General features: G+C 41.1%; 1 protein-coding gene across 1 annotated transcript in view; it reads left to right on the top strand.

Moving 5' to 3' along the window:
* The window catches only part of dnajc6 (DnaJ (Hsp40) homolog, subfamily C, member 6), a gene marked incomplete at its 5' end in the record, with an annotated part of 33,988 nt that overhangs the window by 8,030 nt on the left and 3,763 nt on the right, over positions 1 to 22,195 (top strand). The window contains 17 exons of the mRNA XM_083911217.1: positions 2,279 to 2,414; positions 9,449 to 9,498; positions 10,153 to 10,301; positions 12,251 to 12,373; positions 13,768 to 13,901; positions 15,071 to 15,265; positions 15,495 to 15,612; positions 16,220 to 16,299; positions 16,436 to 16,629; positions 17,549 to 17,575; positions 18,484 to 18,855; positions 19,328 to 19,471; positions 20,234 to 20,335; positions 20,526 to 20,663; positions 20,743 to 21,075; positions 21,386 to 21,534; positions 21,977 to 22,153. Of these exons, the coding sequence (XP_083767343.1) occupies positions 2,279 to 2,414; positions 9,449 to 9,498; positions 10,153 to 10,301; positions 12,251 to 12,373; positions 13,768 to 13,901; positions 15,071 to 15,265; positions 15,495 to 15,612; positions 16,220 to 16,299; positions 16,436 to 16,629; positions 17,549 to 17,575; positions 18,484 to 18,855; positions 19,328 to 19,471; positions 20,234 to 20,335; positions 20,526 to 20,663; positions 20,743 to 21,075; positions 21,386 to 21,534; positions 21,977 to 22,153 (2,621 nt within the window). The remainder of the gene's footprint in view (positions 1 to 2,278; positions 2,415 to 9,448; positions 9,499 to 10,152; positions 10,302 to 12,250; positions 12,374 to 13,767; positions 13,902 to 15,070; positions 15,266 to 15,494; positions 15,613 to 16,219; positions 16,300 to 16,435; positions 16,630 to 17,548; positions 17,576 to 18,483; positions 18,856 to 19,327; positions 19,472 to 20,233; positions 20,336 to 20,525; positions 20,664 to 20,742; positions 21,076 to 21,385; positions 21,535 to 21,976; positions 22,154 to 22,195) is intronic.

Here is a 22,195-nt window from a genome sequence, read left to right as displayed (position 1 = left end):
AAACAGATTCTAAATTGGTATGTAGAATCTGTACACAACGGGACAATATTTGGGTAGTGGAAGTGATCTGGTTACAGTTTGTTGTCCGAGTAGTGTTGTCTGATGAATATTTAGCTTTTCATTAAGTTTCAAGTTGCAAATCGGAAGGGATTGAGTGAAGCAGATAGGGAAAGAGAGAGGACTGTAGGGATCAGAAATAGCCAAGTAGTGAAAGGATTTAAAGCAGTTACTGTTTCTGATTTATCAGGAAAACTTGTCTCAGCAGCCAGCAGATTTCCTCGGAGACATGAGACAGAGACGTGTTTGTAATGTCTTTGTGAGTAAGTGCAAAAGTCTGCTGTTAAAATCAATCAAAATGTGCCCCTCCATTGCACCACAATACTATCTAGTAAAAGAAAAAAGAAGTCAAATCTCAGAGGATTCTTAGATGAAAAACTTTACAATTAGTATGATAACATCAGCACTGTATGTGAGGAGATATACTTATATGCATATGCATGAGCTGGAGACATGGACCCGGCCTGCACCCACAACTATAAGACCTGAGCTTGTCCTCACATTGTAATTATTGTGTTATTTCTTCATCAAAGAGAAAGAGATATGGTTGCTTTAGACACAGAATGGTATTCTCACATATGAAGAATGACTCATTGCTGTGGCGATAATACACCTAATAGATCCACACAGAATAAGGCCCAGAGGCCCACCAAAGTGGGCTGGAGTTGATCCCAGCTGACATTGGGCGTGAGGCGGGGTGCACCCTGGACAGGATGCCAGTCTATCGAAGGGAACCAAAGTGGCTTGTACCAATTAGCCATTCCTCTTAGGTTATGTGTTTTATGGCAATATAATCAAACAAATTGCAGCAAACTACCAGACACTACTGTCTCATTATAATGAATAATTTTTTCGCCTTGATATTAAGCTCAACTTTATCTCTTCCCAGTGCTGGCTGAATGAACACAGGTAGTACAATCACAGCCTTTTCCCAGCTAAACAAATTGTGGATTTTGAGACGCTCCGCTTGAAAAAGATTTTGCTCCATTCCTTACAGAGACACTTTAGTCAGCATGGCCATATTGAGCTGAACTCAAAAGGTTTAAACCCTTCCTCCATTAAGTCTGGCTTTAGCTTTTCAGGCTAACGTAACATAGATTATACTCTCTGTCTCTTTATCTTTTGTCATTAAATGTCCTTCTTTTATACAAACACAAAGAGACTGGAGACTTCTTAAGATAAGATAAAACTTTAATATTTAAATTTTCCTTGCATCACATTGAATTAGAATCAGAAATACTTTAATAATCCCAGGGGGAAATTGTTTAAATGCGCCAGTAACCGACAGTATAACAAATACAAACCATCTGTGAGGTCGCCCTGCAGAAATCATCAAAAATACATGATAAACAACATCTGATTCACCTGTCCTTCATCCAAAAATATCATCATATTTAGGATTGTTATGATCACAGACCCTGTGTGGGTGGTTGCATAGTCCGTGTGTGTGTATGTGTGTATGTCTGTTTGTGTGTGTGTGTGTGTGTGTGTGTGTGGGGGGGGGGGGGGGTGGGGGGTTAATCACAGTCAGTGTTGAGTGCACAGTCCAACACCTTGTGCTCCAATTTCTCTGATTGATCAGTGTTATAGAGTGAGGAACAAAAGACTCAATTAATTAAATTAGAAAGTAAACAAACAACAACTAAACGGCCCAACCCAAACTTGCTCTGTAAATTTGTCAACTGAAGCCACTGTGGTTGATATGTGAGGATGTGTGAAGGGGGGAGAGAGAGAGAGAGATAGTCTCAAATCACACACACAGCTCCAGATGGTATTAATTTTAATGTGTCTTGTCTCCTGTGTCCTTGGCCATCATTCCTTTACACCTACACACATATTGTGCAGTGGCGCATCACTGAAGTCAAAGAAAAACCTTTAAACACCCGTTTGCAAATGAAGCTTCACACTTATTTAATTGGCATTGTATAATATTCTCAGAAGACATTATGTGCTTAGAAAACAGCCATTGTTTATCTGTTGAAAAAGCAAGATAGAGGGTTTTAAATCAACAGTCACATCTGTGCCTTTACATGAAAGTCTCTGCTGGCGTCCTCATTTTAAATGTGTGTGTGTGTGTGTGTGTGTGTGTGTGTGTGTGTGTGTGTGTGTGTGTGTGTGTGTGTGTGTGTGTGTGTGTGTGTGTGTGTGTGTGTGTGTGTGTGTGTGCATGTACTTTGTTTGCCTCTGGATTCTGATTGGCTAAAGGTCTCTGTGTCCCCAGATATGGATGCCAATTATGGCGGAGGACTGTTGGATATGGTGAAGGGAGGAGCCGGGAAGTTCTTCAGCAACTTTAAGGACAACTTGAAGGACACGCTGAAAGACACCTCCACCAAGGTCATGCATCAGGTTGCCACGTAAGTTACCGCTGCATTCACATGATGGGCTGTACTGTTGCATAGCACTCACTGCATGTAGTTGCTGCTACAATATTGACAGCTGTCATACTTAGCTTTCATTTTGGTTTGAAAGACATAGGTTATGAGACATAATATGGGATAACTAAGCCCTACTTGGGTTGTAGGCACTTTGCATATCCCTACATTTAAATACCATATTTCCACAAACTGTGACAGGTTATTTTTAATATCATCACTACAAACTCCAGACAGACTCCACTCTACTCTTCTTTGCTGTGTAAATTTTCCACTATGTGCACTGCTCTCTCTTGGAAGCAACAAGCTAGTGCAGCAAACGTGTCATGCATCCAATAAAAAAAAGACAGAAGCAGAGCCCCATTTGTAGTTGTAATTCTTCAAATGGGGCATTGCGTTGCACTGTGTTGTATTTTCTTTTCTTTTTTCTTTTCCCTCGGTCTCTGCAACCCTGTTTTCTCTTCAGATAAATTAAATCTGGTCTTAAGCTCAGTCCTTTTACCCCAAAATGATATTCTTAGAGGACAAACAACACAGGTTGAGCTGCCGCAGAAGTGCTATCGACTGAAATGCAATTAGATAATATTAGCTGGGCCCTGTTCATATCAAAGGCACTGTAAGTTGATGAGAAAAGCCTTCAGAGTTTTAAGGCGTCTTTACATTGTGTTTTTGTAGGCTGTCCCATTTGACAATTGTGAGAGACATGTTGTGAAATCTATGGTCGTCAGGTGGAAAGAGTGATCTTAGATTGCACTGAGATGCGTATGCAGACAGCCAATTTTGAGCTTCAGTGACCAAACACAGTCTGCATCAAAATCCTGACACTAAGGTCCCGAGTCCCACGATGTGACATCTTCTACAACCACATCTACAAACCAAACCATCAAAAGTCCATGAAACCACCAGAATACACTAGTGAGATAGCATAATGCTCCTGCTGAAAAACGTATTTCCCCATTGTCACATTGCATTATTGGCAACGGAGTCCATACTCACCTACTTCTCTTCTTCTTTCAAACATAAAGACGTTGATGGAATACCTGAGTTGATCGCATTTCACTACTTGCATCTATATTTCTCTGCTATTTACATTGTGGATTAGCATTCAACTAACATCCACAGCATTGGAAATGCCTGATACTGATATTGTATAGGCTGACATAAGTCCCTTTAACACATGCAGTCTTTCTCTCAAATGTGAAGGGACATTTACGACATGGAGTCATGTGTGAAACGGAGCAGGCGTTAATATTCGTGGAAATCTGTAACACCAATTTCCCACCTGAAGATCTAGATTCCAAGGAAAATGCTGGTATGGCTGTGTTGTGAATGCAAGCCAGAACACGAGGGAATAACAAGTAGCAGTAGATAAAACCATTCGGATATAGTTGATATAAATAACTGAGTTTAAAATACACATATGTTTTAAAGTTTTATAGAATTCGAAGCAGTTCATAAAGAAATGCAAAGCCCTTTCATAGCAGCATGAATCCCACTCCACAGACACAGGCGTTATTTAGTCATTTTAACACTTCTTGACTCTTATTTTGAAAATCCCAAACAAGAGATTACCATAATTAATATCATTCATTCAATTCAATTTTATTTATAGTGCCAAATCATAACAAAAGTTATCTCAGGACACTTTACATACTAGGTAAAGACCATACTCTAGGACTTATTTATGATTTAAATAGACCCAACAATTTCCCCGTAGAGTACATCGGCAACGAAAACCTTCCCTATTACAGACAGGAATGTCTGACAGACCCAGCTCTGTGGAGGATGGACATCTGTCTGCACCGGTTGGGGAGGAAGAAAAGGAGAGAGAAAGAGAGAAAAGACGGACAGATGTTATGGCAGTTAATACAGCAGAATAGTAGAAACAAGCACAGCTAAGGATATAGATTATAATAGCAGCAGGAAGCATCATGCAGGACCACGGCAGCAGGCACCACCACGATCAGCAGAGACCCACGAGAAGACAAAGCACAAACAACTCCGGGAAAGAAGTTGAATTAGTAACATGCATTGATGAGACATGAATGATACAGACAGAGAGGAGAGAAGCTCAGAGTATCTGGAAAAGTATTATTCCCTGGCAGACTAGGCCTATAGCAGCATAATTAAGCAGAACAAAATCAGCTTAAAAATAACAACATTGCTCAGGGCTCATAAGCCCTAGCTGTAAGCTTTATCAAAAAGGAAAGTTTTAAGTTTACTCTTAAATATGGGGACAGTGTCTGTATTTCGAATAAAACTTGGGAGTTGGTTCCACAGGAGAGGAGCTTGGTAGCTGAATTATGAATGCTATTCAGAAAAAATAATCTCAAATATAGGAAGAGTTGTATTTTGCACATGTTCATCTAATTAATATCAAATGTCGAGATTACATTGATCGTTTGAATGTTGTTTTGGCTGTTGATTACAATGTTAAGTAACCAACAGCTTTAGAAGAGAAACAGAACAATGTGGGTAGAGGGAGGAAAGAGGGAGGCAGCAGAGTCTGGCACGGCTCGGCCGTCCCAGTGTGTTTGTACACAGGCATATGCACAGGGCAGCACAAAGGGGCCTCTGTATTGTCAGAAAAAACACACACAGCTCCTCTCTCACTATTGACTCAGCAAGTTTGATCGTTGTGTCTCCTCTGCTGCTTACATCCTGGCAAACTCCCACTCTCCTATCCTGTCGTTCCCCTGGTGTTTTTCGGCTGCCTCTTGCGTCTCATCTCTGCTCCCCTATCCTCCTGTCCTCTTCTCTCTTTGCCATCTCCTCTCCTCTCCTGGCTGAATTATTCATGGGGGTTCACTGTGCCAAACGGCCAGTGCACTGCTGAGAGAGAAGGATTCATTTCATTGGAGCCCTTTGTGTGGTGGTGTGTGTTTGTGTGTGGACTGTATATGTATGTTTGAGTGAGTTGTTGTTGGGATAATGGAGCATTGGGAGGCAGGCTACCGTGGCAACTGGCTAAAAGTCTCAGGAAGGAAAGGTAGATGGGCAGGCATCCAGTAATGTGCCACAGTACACTTTAAAACTGCTCAGACAAGTTTCCTTGATGGTCCTTTGTCAAGTGTCAACATTCAGTATCCTATGATCTGGAGAGCCTACCAGGCTGTTGTGTGTTCAACATTTAATACCTTTATTTACAGATGGAAGGACAGAAAAGATGACTGTGACAGGTTGAGGGTGTACTCTATGGTTTATCGTTATCATAAATAAATAAACATCATGTGAACTGAGATATACACTTGACTATCTAGTATAACAGATACACAGAGTACTTTTCAAGGATGATGGTAGGATTATATAGAGTAATAGCATGATTTTCTGCGCCCTGCCAATTAACTGTCATTGGTGGTTTCCCCCGTGTTGCTCCATAAAAACAAAGTCAGCAGTTAATTAGAGAGATATGATAAAGAGCTGCAAGATCTAATGATGTATTCCTGAGAGGTCTGCGGCTCCCCTTCACCCTGCAAAAAAGGCTGCTCCACCTCTTTCTCTGGTTTTCATCTATCTCCTCTCACTTACTTTCATTTTTGTTTCTCATTCGTCCCCATTTCATTAACACTAACACTTGACTGACATCTCTGCTTGTCTTTCTCCAGGCTGCCATGTTCCTGAATTAAAACTGACCAAGCTGTAACATCTTGTTGCATGTGTCAACATTATGTTGTGTCAGTGCTTGGATTATTTGCTGGTCTATCCGGTTGTCCAGAGGCATTTTGCTCTGCCCCAGTTGATAACACTCCCTGGAAATCGAAAAATGAACTTAGGTCCGATGCAGGGATAGATGCTCCACAGTAGCCAAAACTAAATACATTAGTGCAGTTTTAAATCAGATTCAAAGAAGCATTGTGGTTTTGTGGTAGCCTGATTTTTATTTCAGTTTCAAGAAATCATTTTACCCCATAGGTAAAAACATCTCTAGATTACAGAATGTTCTGCTTTTAAATACAAGGGGACTTTTTTGCAGCTTGAAAGTTTTCTGGGTCAGCAGACTTTCTGCCAGAGGTTGAATCTTAAACAGACTTTTTGATCCCAGTTTATTGACTGTTGGAAGACTTCTATAGAAATTCCCCTGAGCAAGCATGATACCCCCGCAAGCTCAGTTTTTAACCAGGCCCTCTTTTAACTCCCCAACTAGACTCGAATGGTTCCCCTCTCATCTATATTCCAGGCAAAAGGCTGTTGCTGAATTATTTAAAGCAGCCTGCTTGTTTGTTTACCTGGTTGAAGAGAGTTTTTGCAGAGAAACCAGACCGTCAACAACGCTCAGCTGTGTGTTCCTCTGTCTGTGAGTCTGTGAGACACACAACGGGGACGGGGTCTGGATGACTGATCTTGTTTTCTGAAAGGCGCAGTGTCCTTAGGCTGCACCCAGACATACTCCACCCTTCCCCACCAGACACACATTTATCTCCCTCTCTCTCTCTCTCTCTTTCTCTCTCTCTCTCTCTCTCTCACTCTGTCATTTTTTATTTCTTAGTTGTCACCATAACATTAACACCAACTCTCGACTGATAACTCTCTTTGTCTCTCTAATAATTTCTCCACTAACCTTTTCCTCTCTTTTCCTAGTGGCCAGGGGATCTCTGGTGAGGGAATTGTTATGAAATCAATGAGGATCAACAAGAAAAAAGTCAGGTCCAGAGTTTTGGCAGCATTTTTTTGGTTAAGAGTGAGAAACGTTAAATCAGTCCCTGGGGTCATTGGGTCACAGTGCAAACATTATATGGCCAGTGCATTTCTGTCATCTTTTGGTTATTCTCTACTTTAATCTATCCTATTATATTATGATGCAGAAAGCTGTAAAAGGAGGGAATTTAGAAAATCCAAATCTAATATCATCAGGATATTAGCATCAGGATCTAGCCTACTTACTACCGTGTGTGTGTGTGTGTGTGTGTGTTTGTGCGCGCGTGCGTGTTTGTGTTTGTGTGTGTGTGTGTGTGTGTGTGTGTGTGTGTGTGTGTGTGCGCGTGCGTGTATGTGTGTGTGTGTGTGTGTGTGTGTGTGTGTGTGTGTGTGTGTGTGCGCGTGCGTGTTTGTGTGTGTGTGTGTGTGTGTGTGTGTCTGCCGTCCCTATGCTGATAGTTGTAACTGACTGTGAAATGAGATGCATTGTGAATCCCTCATGCAAGGTAGGAACAAACCAATTAAAGATCAACAACAGTAAAAGCAAAATTATTCAAACACATAACAGTTAGGCAGACATTAATTTTGACACATTATTATATATAGATATATGGTATATCTATATATCCATATATATATATAAAGTATATATGTATATTTATATATAGAATGATGCCTCAGACGGCTTGTATTGGCTAAATTGATTAGCAGAAAGAAAAAATGGTCCCCGGTGTCAGCTTTGCCCTTCTTTCAAATAGTGTCCTTCAGCTCTATTCATTCTCTGTACCTTGCAGTACATTTTAATTGGCAGCAGCTCTAACCTCAAGAGGTCAGGATGAGACTGCTCATTTGCATACGCCATGGCTATTGGGTTTGGCTATTTAAACCTGACACCTGACCTGCTTCTCTCCTTTAATAGCCAACAAGCTGTTTCAGGAACGAAACGGAGAAAATCCACAGATGTCTGGATTATATTTCAGGGAGAAAAAGAATATAATATCATACACCATACTGGCATAAATAGGACCATACAGTCAATATTTACCTTGACATATCACTTCCATACCATGTCACTCTGTGAAACCTGCAGTCTGTATTTTCACTCTTGGATAAACACACTGGCTATAATGAAAATAGAAAACTGAACTGTGGTCCAATTACTTCATTATGCTTATACTTATGCATTTTGCTTTGGTTTATAGACACAACAGCTCGGATGGATTTAACTCAGGTTGTGTGTCGGTTATATTAGCATCCGTCTATGCCACATCTTTTGGAATTGACAAATATGATGCTGTAAGAAGAATCATAGTGTCCAAAAATGCCTTTATGTGGAACACTACAGAAAATCCCAAGACATACTTGGCGTGCTCTCGCTTCAAAGCAGACTGGTTGAGGAGCACTGCATTACATAACTAGGATTTCATCTGGGCCATATGGCACTGCGCCATGACCACACAGAGGTGATTGGCTAAGATCAGCCCTGCCTCAGAGATTTTCACAGTAGGCAACAAGTCAACTCAATCTGATGCACACTAACCTAGTAATGTGTTTGGCATGTTAATTGCAGTGCAGCGAGTAGTCGAGCTGTGTGATGCTGCTGAATAAAAACATTTTTGTAAATTACTCTTCAATTTCAAGAAATAAGACAATTTCTGTGAGCCCTTTGAACAAATGCCACTCTGCACCTGCCTAGTGTTTCACAAGAACTGTTTTCCATCACTTCCATGATGCAGCAGTAGTATATTACTTGTGCGTGTGAGCACTGCAGCTGCTCTCAGTGTTTTGGAAAAAAAAACTCCATATGGAATAGCTAAATTTAGCAATAAAAGGCAATGATGCTCAATTGAAGAATTCACATATGGTATTCCTTTGATCCCGGGCAGTTCAGCCTAGTGTGGTGAGCCGAAACAGACAACTTCCCCTCAGCCAGACACATGGAAGCTTCTGCTCTAAAGCCTGTTGAGTCTAATTTCTTGGATATGCATGTCATGCAGCCTGATGCACTGACAGCAGAGAGGTAGAGAGTTTGATCAACCTTTTGGATGCTGGTCATCCATCGATCTCTTTTTAATGATTTTGAATTTTTGAAGAATAGGGCATCTTTTGACCTAATGTTTAAATTGCCTGAAAACCATCAACACACATGCTGCTGTATAACAGTATACTTGTAGTACAACACAGAATCAGGAAAAGATTTGTTGGATTGTCAGTGGACTCACATTATTGCTGCAGTGCTTGTAATATCACAGAAGGTCGTCATCCTTTTGATGTCCTTATGCTTGCAATTCTCTCGTCTCATTGTTCTCTCAATTCTCTTGTTAATGCATAGAAAACAATATTTGAAAATAATCTTCAAAGGTTTTTTTTCTTTGTTGCAGGTACACTAAAGGGGAACTGGACATTGCTTACATCACATCACGGATCATAGGTAAACACATTTGTTTGTATTAAATACATTTGATCAGTGAGCAAACAATCCAACAACCATCATTAGATTGAAATTCAAATGTTGCTGATTGGTGCATGGGCATACAGTACACGGCTGAAAATAGTGTGTTCATGCAGGATCCCAATGATCAGAGTAAGAAGCTAATAAGTCAAATAGCATTCAGGGACTTTAAACTGACAATGTAGATGAGAAGGTTATAGTGTGTTATATTTCTGCATAATATAAGAAAATATATGTTCATGTATGGTCCTAAGACTGTATTAACACACACATAAACGCATTCAGATGAACAGGCACCTGCACCCTCAGCCTTTCCTCTGTCCTCATCTCTCATTCTCACATTGCTTCCAGCTTCATGAGTGTGTAGCAGCAGTGTGCCCTTTAGAGAACATAGTCAGCTTTGTCACCTGAGGGCTTCCATCCCATAATACTCTATGTGCAGCAGCCGATATTCATGCTTGAATGGGGACCTATTTTTCACATTTCAAATTTCAGTTCCCTTTTTGCAGAATAATTGTCGAGAAGGATCAAAGATGGAGGACATGTTGTTATATATATATATATATATTGTGTATGTAAACATATGCACCAGAAGTGCATGACACTCTGTAAAATAATGCCTTTTGTTTTCAGTGATGACCTACCCAGCAGAGTCAGTGCAGATTGGCTACCAGAACCACGTAGAGGACATTCGCTCCTTCCTCGACAGTCGCCATGCTGACCACTACACTGTCTTTAATCTATCGCAGCGCAACTACCGCGGCGCCAAATTCTCCAATAGGGTGAGTGTGATACTGCCTCATGAAGCTTCAGACGAAGCGCTACAGAGCCTGTACCTAGTTGTTAGTGGTTGTTGCACCATTTTCGCTCCCTGGATTATTACAACACTAGAGTGAGATATGAGGATTTACAGTTTGGTGGCTGTTTTTGCTCTGCCAGCGTTGTTACATCTGCTCATAAATTATGGAAGCACCCAGAGAGATGCCTCTAATTAGATTTCCCTAATTCTTGTCACTCCTCTGTCATTTAAGCTGCAGTAAGTATTTTTTTCCCACTCTCCAGTCTTTGAGCAAGCTTGTAGTGACAAACTCATAAGTATCAACCGACTGCAATATGCAACACCTCTAAATAGCATTTGAACAACTTTCTCAACTTTGCAATTTTGATGTTGGTCCATCCTCACTGCTATCATCGGCTTTTTTCAGATGCCCTGATAAACTGTGCTGAGTGATAAACCAGCACAAAACAGCTGACAAAGATAGCGACTAGCTAGTGAACATACTGAAACATTTAGCAGCTAAAGAGCCAGATATTCCTCAGGAGTTGTTGGAGACCAAAAATAGAGCTAAAAGGAGAGTGAATGTTGCATGTCTGCTAGTTTTGTGATTATAAGGCTGCTGTTTGCTAACACGTTTGTAATATCAACTTTATAAGTAATATTTTGTCAATGTTGAGTTTACAGCAACTCCAAATGAATGCTACCGTAAACATAAAGGTGATAATATGTCATATTTTACAGCCTTTTTTCTGCTGCCCCCTCGTGGTCGAATTCAGTCAATGCAGCTTTAATGTCTAATATCGATTGTGTGCACCAAACACTTGCTTACTTTACCTCTCTGTCATTAATTGCTAAGAAGGTTGATTGCTACTGTTTCATATAGTGCCTTTGGTAAGACTCAATCCCAGCCACCGTGGCAGAGAAGTAAAACGATAAGTTGCTGTTAGCTTCGAAGAGCTGCAGTGTTAGGTCTGTTTCTCAGTGGGATCAGCAAAAAAATGAGGTTTAATTAAGACCATCTGAAATCATGACTATACAACTCAAAACTCAGGATGTTGGACGCACTCCTGCTTCCGCTGCTCAGTGTTAAGTCAGATAGTCCCATACTAGCCTTTCATGCTTTAAATATATACTGATTTATTATAGACCCACAGCATCCACAATTAACAAAGCTTCTTCCAGTTAACTTGTTTTGTGGATGAACCGTGAGCTGGCTTTTTGACAGACTTTTGACTGATATAGCAACATCAGAGAGTGTAAGATAATAAGTATTTTTTGTGATTCAATGTACATCTTTTACATTCTTCACCACAGCAATTACCAAATGCGACCAGAGATGCTTTTAATAAAAAATCTAATTTATGGGTCACTAATCCAGTTGAACCAGATACATTACCATTTAAAAAAAGCAGGATATAAATCTGAATGCTCTATTTATTCTTATCTTATTATAAATTTAGGGTTATGACTAATATCACCACAGAGTCTTCGGCTTGTGTCATTCGGCACTTTTGCACAGCTGGATTAAGATTCAAGTGGGAGGCACATAAGGGATCTCTATTGATAAAAGATCGCCACCCTCCGGCAAAAACATCCAAGAAAGCTGAGAAGCCAAGCTGTGGCATGGCCAACATGGCCCCCTGTCTGCTTTTGGAGGTCTCTGTATCTCCAGCATATGACTCATCGTGGCAACTGGTGTTTTGTTGCTCTGCTGCTGCATTGCTGTTGCTAACCTCCATCTCTTCTTCCCCTACCCTCTTGATTTCATCCTTTATTTTGTTTCCTTTGTTTCTTCCTCTCTCTTCTTTCCCCTGTCTCTCTGCCTTCTTTTGCCTTTTTCCATTTGCCCTCTGCCACTTCTCCGCTCGTTTTCCTCTGTCTCGGTCTGTCTGTTTCCTTTTCTGCCTGTTTTCCTCATTCCTCCTCCCTCTATTATTTTCAACTCCTTTCCAGGTTTCAGAGTGTAATTGGCCTTCTCGCCAGGCTCCCAGCCTCCACAACCTGTTTGCTGTGTGTAAGAACATGCACAACTGGCTCAAACAGAATCCCAAGAATGTGTGTGTTATCACCTGCTCGGTAAGAAGACGCCCATCCTTAATCCTATTCATCCCTATCCTTTATTTACGTATAACTGATGTCTCATTTAAATGATCCTAGCTTTTGCATTGATGAACTCATACATTGCGATGTTACGTTCAGTTTACTGTGAAGTGAAAGCACTTCTTGTGTTATTTGATTGTCACTCAACATGTCCTCAAGTTTTTTTAATTGTGTCCCACTTATGAGTCTATGCACAGCATAAAGAAAGATGTCGCTTGAGAACTTAAAAGTCCCTTGGTGTCCCCTCTAATGTATTTGACAGCACGATGATTCATCTTACGTACAACATCATACGTACAACCTCTTTTTTTCTCTCCTATTTGAATCGAAACACAATCATTTTTCGAAATTCCATCAAATGAAGGCTATAAAACCACACAGACAAGGAATTGTCACAGGGGAAATAAACCCCACTTTTAGCCCCTTTCTTATTTATCTGTTCTTTCTCTCCTCTCACTGGATGTGGCAATGTTGGTCTGCCCTTGTTTTTATTTCCAAAAGTCATGCAAGTTGGCCTTGGAGGTTCAAATTTGGTTAAATTGTGGATGTTAGTCATGTTTCAGTATGTTGGTAAAATAATTACTCTCGAGTCTCTTATTTGTGTGTCTTTGTTTCTCAGCAACCAGTTGCCCTTTTAAGTATGCCTGTAATGACTCATTGAGAGATATTTCGGGTATTTAGAAGTGTTGTTGTAAGAAGTGGTCATGCAAAGTCAGCATATTATCTTGAGTAGATTGCAAAGTGCTGGGACTCCTGATTGCTTCTCCAAACTGGGTGCGTGGTAATACACCTACTGTGGATAACTACCTCATAAACCACACTTCAAAATACCCCAAAATATTCCTGTGAAGCTTTGGTAATGTTAAGCATATTTAAAGCACATCTAAAAACCTAAATACAGAGGTTTTGCAGTACAATCACTACTGAAGTATTCAGTGATACAGGCCTTTCTGTCTGTTCAAATTCATTGACAGACCCACTGTACACTGGCATGTGGTGGTGCATGTTATTGCCAAGTCACGGTGGTTTGGCTGTGACTTGGCACCATTTTGCGCAAAAGCGGTTCTTTTCTGAAATAAATGTTTTCTCTGCTTCGGATAACAAGAATGTTTTTGTCTCTCTGTAACCTGAAAAGAACTCTCTACCAACGTTATGTTTAGTCTGTTTTGGAATATGACTTCATCATCGAACATTTTCCATTAACTCTGAGTTTAGTGGGTGACATGCAGAAAGGAGGCAGCATCAACCACCTGTTTAAAAGACCTGCTCTACCTCCTGAGCCACAGCCTTAGCTTAAAAAGCATGAAAATATAATAAGTAACCAGCATCTCATGAAGTGTCTAAGGGTCTCCTTTGCTGTGTGTTTTTAGGATGGTCGTGCTCTCTCGGGTGTTTTGGTTTGTGCCATGTTCTGCTTCTGCCACCTCTTCAGTAACCCGATTCCTGCCATGCAGCTGCTCAGCGCCAAGAGACCAGGTTCCGGCCTCTGGCCCTCACACCACAGGTTTGTAAGGCTGAACATGTGCGTCTGCACAACATGATCTCATGGCGAGGTGTGTAAATAGCAAACCACTTTTAAGGACATTTCGTTTGTCATGTCTAGGCATTTTAAGCTTTTCGTGTGCCCCCTTCTCAATCTCTGCTTGTCAGTTTTAAACACATGGTTAACATTGTGTATTCAAACAAAACTGCTTGTTTAGGTTTAGGCAGCAAAAATACTTGGTTAGGTTTAGGAGATGTTACCCTGGATTGAAATAAGTATGTTTGTTATATAAATTAAGGTACGTTAAACGTTTAGTTGTCAACATTAAAAAAATGAACGTTGACTTTTGGTTTCAGAGGAGACACAAACAGCGGCCTCCTGGGTGAAAGTCCTCTGTTTGTATGACCCACCAAATGGGCTTTCTCGTTCTTTATGCTACGTCGCAACATCATTAGAGACTAAATGGCAAACCATTGAATGACTTGGGAAAAATTTGTGTGCTATACATCCAACATTTGGTGATACCAGGCTGGTCTGCATGTGCGTGTGACAGAAAATTGGAAATGGAAGAGAGGAAGTGAGGGAGAAAGAAAGTGTAGGTAAATGGCATCTGCAGTAGTGACACACGAGTTGACTTGTAACATATCTTTGGAACATCATTTGTCTTGTGTTTTCTCTGCCGTTGAATACCACATAGTTTACAATATATTGTGATAAATCTGCTAGAATTAAACTAATTCAGATCATCAACTTTACCGCATCACAAACCTTTAGCCATTTAAATCTCCTTTCTGGCCCTTTAGAAGGAAATTTAATCTTGTTAGATTGTAGCATTTTAGCATATTCTCTGACCATTTGCTGTAGTAGGGGATTGGCTAATCAAAACAAAAATAATAGAGAAAAGCCATTTCCTCAGCCTAAGCATGGATCTCATGCAGAGCTGGCAGCCCTTCAAGGATGGACATTTTATTACCCTGCCAGCCAGTAGCTGTATTATTTATCAGTCCTCGTTAGAACATCTAACTGAGCTCCTTCATGAGTTTTAGTGCAAATGCACTTGAGTGCAAATTAAGTTTATGGAAATGTCAGCAATAACACCACCCTTAATATATACACATAAAAACACAACGTAAGGCAGAGTGAAAACCAAAACGGGATACAAATGATTATATTTCCTTCTCTTCATGCAGATACATAGGTTATGTGTGTAGCATGGTATCAGAGAAGCCCAGTCTACCCCACACTAAGCCTTTGATGATCAAGGGTCTTACCATCACTCCGGTCCCCTGCTTCAACAAGCAACGAAGCGGCTGTCGGCCCTTCTGTGACGTCCTCATCGGAGAGACGAAGATCTTCACCACGGCACAGGAGTATGAGAGGATGAGGTAGGGGCAGCAATATCTTATTTGAAGTGTGTAGCCCTCAAATATAAATCAAGACTTTATGCAGCGTATATGAAGGTATGAAACATATTTTGTATCATTCTCCACTCTCACACTCCTCTCTCACTCTCTCTCTCTCTCTGCAATGTTTTCCCCTCATAAGTGTTCTCCTAATTGCTGACCCATTTATTCTTTATTTGTTCTTCCCTCCCTAAACACTCTGCATGTCAAGAGAGCACAGGGTCCAAGAGGGTAAGGTTGCTTTCCCACTGGGTGTGAGTGTGCAGGGAGACGTCATTGTTTCGGTCTACCACATGAGGTCGACCATCGGAGGACGTCTGCAGGCCAAGGTAAATTTAATGTGCTCTACAGTATGCTGCATCCTATAAAGTCTTTTTATTGTAAGGGCTGACATTAGCCAACAGACTGCTTATTTGAATCTTGAATCTAAACACACACCACAAAATGTCAAGAGGAAAGAAGAAGCAAGACGTGACATGTTAGCCTAGTTCTTGTAAATATGTAGTTTTACATTGCAGCATTGGGAGAAGAAGTAGACATTTTATACATAGTTAAAACTAAAATGAAACAGATCTAGTAATGGTATGTGTTTTAAAATATATAAAAGAAGTTAATAAAATCTAACAGCAGAAAGTTTAGGTAATTACTTTATTTTCAATTATGGATCTGTTCAGGTAAACTGGTTAAAGTGGACAACCCCCTTAGACTCTACTAACTATTGAGCAGGCGTCCCAGATCTAAAACATATATCCCAGCAATTAGCTGATACGTAAAATGTTGTCATGGGAATGATTGCAAAATCTATGAAAATTTACTTTACGAGGACAGCAAAGCAATATGCAATTTCTCTATGACTGTACATCATATAGTCCAACTGAAAGTTGTTGCACACTAGAATATTATGGTCCAAACTCATATTTGTTCTTCTATTGTTAGGTGTCCAACACCCAGATCTTCCAGATCCAGTTCCACACCGGCTTCATAGCTCCTGGTACCACCATGCTAAAGTTTAACAAGTGAGGACATTTCTTCTATTGAATCACTTGTATGAAGCTAAAACAACCCCTGCTGATTCCAGTCTGTTTCCATCTTTCACTATGATATACATACATTTTCTTTCACATTTACCCATTTACCCTTTGTTCCTCTCAGACCAGAGCTGGATGCATGTGACTCTCCTGAGAAGTATCCCCAGCTTTTCCATGTGATACTGGACGTGGAGGTGGAGGGGGTGGACAAGCAGAAAGACCTGACACCGCCATGGGAGCAGTTCCCCTGTAAAGACCTCAACCCCAATGTGCTCTTCTCTTGCCACCAGGAGCACCAGGACGCGCTCGCTATCGCTGGTACTGTGGGGGTAGCTACGCTGGGGACAAAAACACCAACCGCCTCTGCTAATGTGGACTGCACAAATGTTTTATCAATAATATAATGTAGGCCTACATCACATTTGGGGTAGGAAACTCATGTTTTTTCTTTTTCATCAGCAATTCTGAAAAGCTTTATCATGATAACAGTGCTGTCTGTCCATATAGCTAAATACTGGCAAATAAACACTGGCCATTTTAACATATAAAACAGTGTTATATTGTTAATATTGAATAATGACATCTCTCATCATGGCTCTTACACAAGAGTACAACAAAGAGAGAAGTAAAAGATTATGGAACACCAGCTAGCTAGCTAACGTTAGCTTACAAGCTAGTTAGCTGTTATCAAAGTTCCTGATTTGCAGTCATTGATTTCTAAAACATCTTCAGTAATTTTGAAATGAAAATTCACACTTATTGTAAACAGTAGCCTACTACACTACTGTTATACACAACATTAGGACATTTTCATCTCCTGAGTATGTGAACCTGAATGTGATGTACGCTAGCATTAAAGTCAAAATGGCTAATTGTTAACTGTTATTTGTTAGATGTTTTTGTATTTAGATTTGTTTTTTCAACAACTAACTATTTAGCCTCAATAATAACTAATTTTAAACCTAAGTAACCCTAAACATAAGTCCTAACCTCCCCAAACTAACATTATGCTAGTTTAAGGAAAAACACTGTCATTCTCAAGGATGTTCTCAAAAGGATAGAAACTAGAGAATAAATACACATCTAAACAAACACACCTACATGCACACAAATTTCTATACACAAATGTGTTTGTATAGTGCATAACAGTAGATCATGGATAGGGTAGGAATAGATTCATATATTTACATGCAGACACAAAAACTAATGAACTAACTCTTATTTTTGTTCCTACAAGATGAGATGGAGGGATTGGATCTGGAGGGTAAGACAGTAGAGGAGACCACAGACCTGTTAGAGAAACGCCGTTAACGAGGGCTTGGTTCAATTCAATCACACTCTCCTCAAAATGTATGAGAGCATTGGCTCTATTGACGACTAGATCTTCTGTAATTGGAAAATCACTTGGCCGTTTCCATTTACGATGCCCTATTGATTGAATTGCAATTAACCCCATCCTTTTAATGCAGTAATATATCATTTTGGTAGATGATTGCAATCTTTCTCTGGCATAAATACCAATTATCTGGGGACCTGACCTACATTTTAAGTGTAAATTTACTTCCCTTGATAGGCCTATCCTTCAGCAGTGGAACCTATGTACATTTTCCTTTATCCTGAGAAGTATGGAGAACTGGGGGAAAAAAACACAAAACCCTGGTGATAAGAGCTAAAGGAAGCAACGAGAAATGGAAATTGTATAGATTAAAAATGTTCTACCAAAGTGAAATATTGCTCTAGATTAATACTAGCTGAGGTTTCATACTGTACATCCCATCCCTTCTTTAAAAGCATACTGTAGATTTTATCGAATGGATTCTTTTAAATAAAGATTTATTGTGTTGTTTTAGAAATGATCTCCTTCAATTAGTGTAGCCAAGAGCAGCTACCAGCGGAAGTTTGTGCAGCTTAGTGTAGCGCACAGTACCAGGAGAAAAGCTGGTGCTTGTAGGAGAAATTACCTACGTAGTTGCCCATTATCCTCTCCTTTTTTCTATTAACCTACTCTGTATTTCCGTCTGCTTTGCCCTCATTTTTTCCCTTGTCTGTGTCATTTCTCTCTACTTTCTCCACTTTTCATGCCTCTGTCTCATTTTTTAATTCACTTCAATGCATGTTTTCTTTGTCTTTTCTTTCTCTACCTTTTTTTTGTTCTGCCTCATCACTTTGCAGAGCCAAGCCGGCCTGGCGGAGGTCCAGACGGTCGGGGCCACGGTGAGGAGAGCGAGCCCTCAGATGATGAGATGCTCTCTCTCTCCAGCCAGCGAAGCAATGCCAGCACGGCTCCCCAGAAACCTGACCCCCCTGCTCCAAAGCCTACGGCTTCTGCACCCGCTGAAGAAGTGGATCTTCTTGGCCTCGATGGGGAGGAGACCAACTGTCCTTCATCTCAGCCCCCATCCGCTGCAGCCGCAACCACTGACCTCCTGGGGGACTTGTTTGGGGGCCCACCTCAGCCAGCCAGTGGGGCGTCATCTGCCCAGTCGACACCACATAAAGTAGTCCCAAACACTGCGTCGCCATGTCCTTCTCCTGCACCAACAGGTAAGATAACAAGCTTGAAAGTAAGTTTGTCAAACTGATAAAGTTGATATTTATTAAAATATACATGCATCAAAATGGCAAAAAGATAAAAATGTACTATATTGAAATTCTCATACCTGGTGGCGTGAAAAGATAATAATCACATCAATTAGTTTTTACTATTGTAGAGAAATAAAGCAAAGACTTGTCTTTAGGGAAAATAAGCAGAATATGATTATGGATATTTCACAATATGTAATGCAGTTACTACAGTAGCACACATGAAGATACATTGTGAAATAAAAAATTTAGGCAATAACAACTGAAAGTAAAGTAGTTTGCATTATGGCATGTAGAAAACCAGTTAGGAGAATTTGACAACATATTATACAAAGAAACCCAGTGAAACCACATGTTCTGTAATGCAAAAGTGAATTTTTTTTTTTTTTAAAGTATGTCTTCATCTAACAATGGTGGGTATTGTTTTCCTCAGCATTTGATCCCTTTGGGACGGGTCCCATGCCTAAGCCTCAGGACATGATGGGTTCATTCCTTGGACCAGGTAACATGGGACAGCCAGACCCCTTTCTGCATGCTGCACGTTCGCCATCACCCACCCTGCAGCCTACAAGCTTTGGTAAGACATGCTTCTGCTGCTCTGCTGCACACTCTCACAGTATTTGGGATCTAATTAAGCAGTCCATATTAGGGTAAGGCACTCTATACAGTATCTGCATGTCTGCTGCCACACATAAACGTGCGTTGTGATTGTCACTATGCATCAACTCTGTTTAAAACTTTTGAAACTTATTTATTGCCCAAGATTCATTAGTCTGCACTGTCTTTTTAATATATTGTTCATCTCTTTGTTCTACTTATTGCTACTCACATGCTGGCTTTGCAAGAGTTAGGCTTTTTCCTATTGCTAGTGTATGTTTGGAGATTAATGGGTTTGCATGATGTATGATGAGTATTTGCTGCCTGTCTAATTAGTGTTGCATAGAGATTGCAATGGCTTGATATTTCACCCCAAGCATGAATCATTCCCCATCAGTGAACAACATTTTCAGCCTGAAGACATTTCTTTAGAGTTTATACCTTTACTGTCCTGAACCCAACCTGAACTTCTAGTAATGCCTGTGAAAACAGGTTTGAACAGGCCTGATACATTTATGTTATAAATACATGGCCTGCACAGTATGCTATGACACTTTTCTGTGCCTTTTGAGCAAGGTAATATCAAAAGTATGTATAATAACTAACAGTTGGATCCATATAGACAACAAACAGCCCCCTAATAACGCCTCTCATGAGACAGAACCCTGCTATTACTTTTTTTCTGGCTGTGTGAGTTCGTGTTGTTCAGTTCACTGTATGCTCCGTCTGCCTGCTCAAATAGGTCGGAGTTCCCCCGTCCCACCCAGCACACCAACCGTCAATATTCAGCAGCAAAACACAAAGGGAGGATGGGACTGGAACAGACCCGCTACTACAAGCACAGGTAGAAACCAGTAGCACGAACACACACACACGCACGCACGCACACACATACACACACACACACACACACACACACACACACACACACACACACACACACACACACACACACACACACACACAGCACCTAATGTTCCTCTAATGGGAGCTGGTGGAACTAAATGCTAAAGATTGTTCTTGGATCCATGCAGGAGCAGGCTTTGGTATGGGCAGTCGGTCAGCCACTACAAGCCCTACAGGCTCAGTCCACAGCACCCCCACCCATCAAACCAAGCCAAACACCCTGGACCCATTCGCTGACATAGGCAACCTCGGGGGAAGCCTTGGAGGTCAGTCATGGAAATCTTCTGGAGCACATAAACTGAGTCTTTGTTATTTTCCCCTAATCACTGTCCGTTACATTGGCAGGCTCTGGCTTCTCCAGCAAACCCACCACTCCTACTGGAACTGCCCCTTCTCTCCCTCCAATGGGCTCCCCATCGCGGCCTCCTCCATCTCCCCAGCACGCAGAAGGGTGGCAGCCGCATACAGGAGCTGGCTTCCCTTCGTGGCAGCCAGGTGCTGGAGGTGGTGGAGGATGGCAACACCAAGGACAGGGCCCTGCCCCGCAGCCAAAGCCCAGCCCCAGCCACACGCCCATGCCTCACACATCGCCCCAGAACCGACCCAACTACAATGTCAGCTTCTCTGCAATGGGAGGGGGTTCGCCAAGTGCAGGGGGCAAAGCACCGGCTAGCATGGGTGAGCCGCAGAATTGGAAATTAGATTTTATGTTGACTCAAATGTTGTGAGGGTTGTGAAATTGTTCAATTCTGCAAGGGCAAGATCAGTGTATACATTACATCTTTTGCATTACTCTATATAACAATGTTTATCTGTATTGTCTCTGTTACATAAAGCACTAAGCACATTCATTCTTCAGTGGAAATGGATCTGCCACTCACTCTGTCGCAGTTATTTACAGTACATGTATCTAATAGTACTAAATGATAAGTGGCTTAAAATGGCTTATAAAAAAAGTTTAATGTCTTTGTTTTTCCCTCTCTGCCAGGTTCTAAACCCAAAGCCTCACATGCCAACTTTGATGACCTGCTGTCTGGTCAGGGCTTTGCAGGGACCAAAGAAAAGAAAGGACCCAGGACTATTGCAGAGATGCGGAAGGAGGAGATGGCCAGAGAGATGGACCCTGAGAAAATAAAGGCAGGGCCTTTTTTCTGATGTGATATGGAGTAACATCTGTATACTAATGAAATTGTATCTATTATTTTCATTTGCTTTTGGAGTTCCACGACTCTTGCATCTCTTCATCTGAGTAGAATTACTGTTTGACATCAGTTCACTGGGTTTTTATCATCTGTTTGTCCAGTGCAGCACAATAGAAGCAATTCAGCGATTCCCAAAAGTAGGATAGTGTACTCAAAACCCATTGGCTGTTAAAGCCTTTTTTGTTCATTCCAAAAATTAATGAAGCGACAAATGTAGGTCTCCTATTAGCAAACTTTGGTTCTCTAATTACGCTTTTAAAAACATTTCACCAGAGCCAAAAATCACTGAAAGCATTTCTGCTGTAGCTTCTTCTGTTCCAAATAGTCATCACTGGCTAATGGCACCCCCCACTCCCCCTCTCCTGTTTTTGACCCAGATTCTGGACTGGATCGAGGGGAAGGAGCGTAACATCCGTGCCCTGTTGTCCACCATGCATACTGTGCTGTGGGAGGGAGAGACGCGCTGGAAGCCTGTGGGCATGGCTGACCTGGTTACTCCAGAACAGGTCAAGAAGGTCTACCGCAAAGCTGTCCTGGTCGTACACCCAGATAAGGTGAGGCTCATAATTACTGGTGGACTTGGGCTTTATTTACTC

Source organism: Echiichthys vipera, assembly GCF_963691815.1.
Source record: "Echiichthys vipera genome assembly, chromosome: 3".
In the NCBI taxonomy this organism is placed as follows: Eukaryota; Metazoa; Chordata; class Actinopteri; order Perciformes; family Trachinidae; genus Echiichthys; species Echiichthys vipera.
This window is presented reverse-complemented; position numbering and strand designations above follow the sequence as displayed.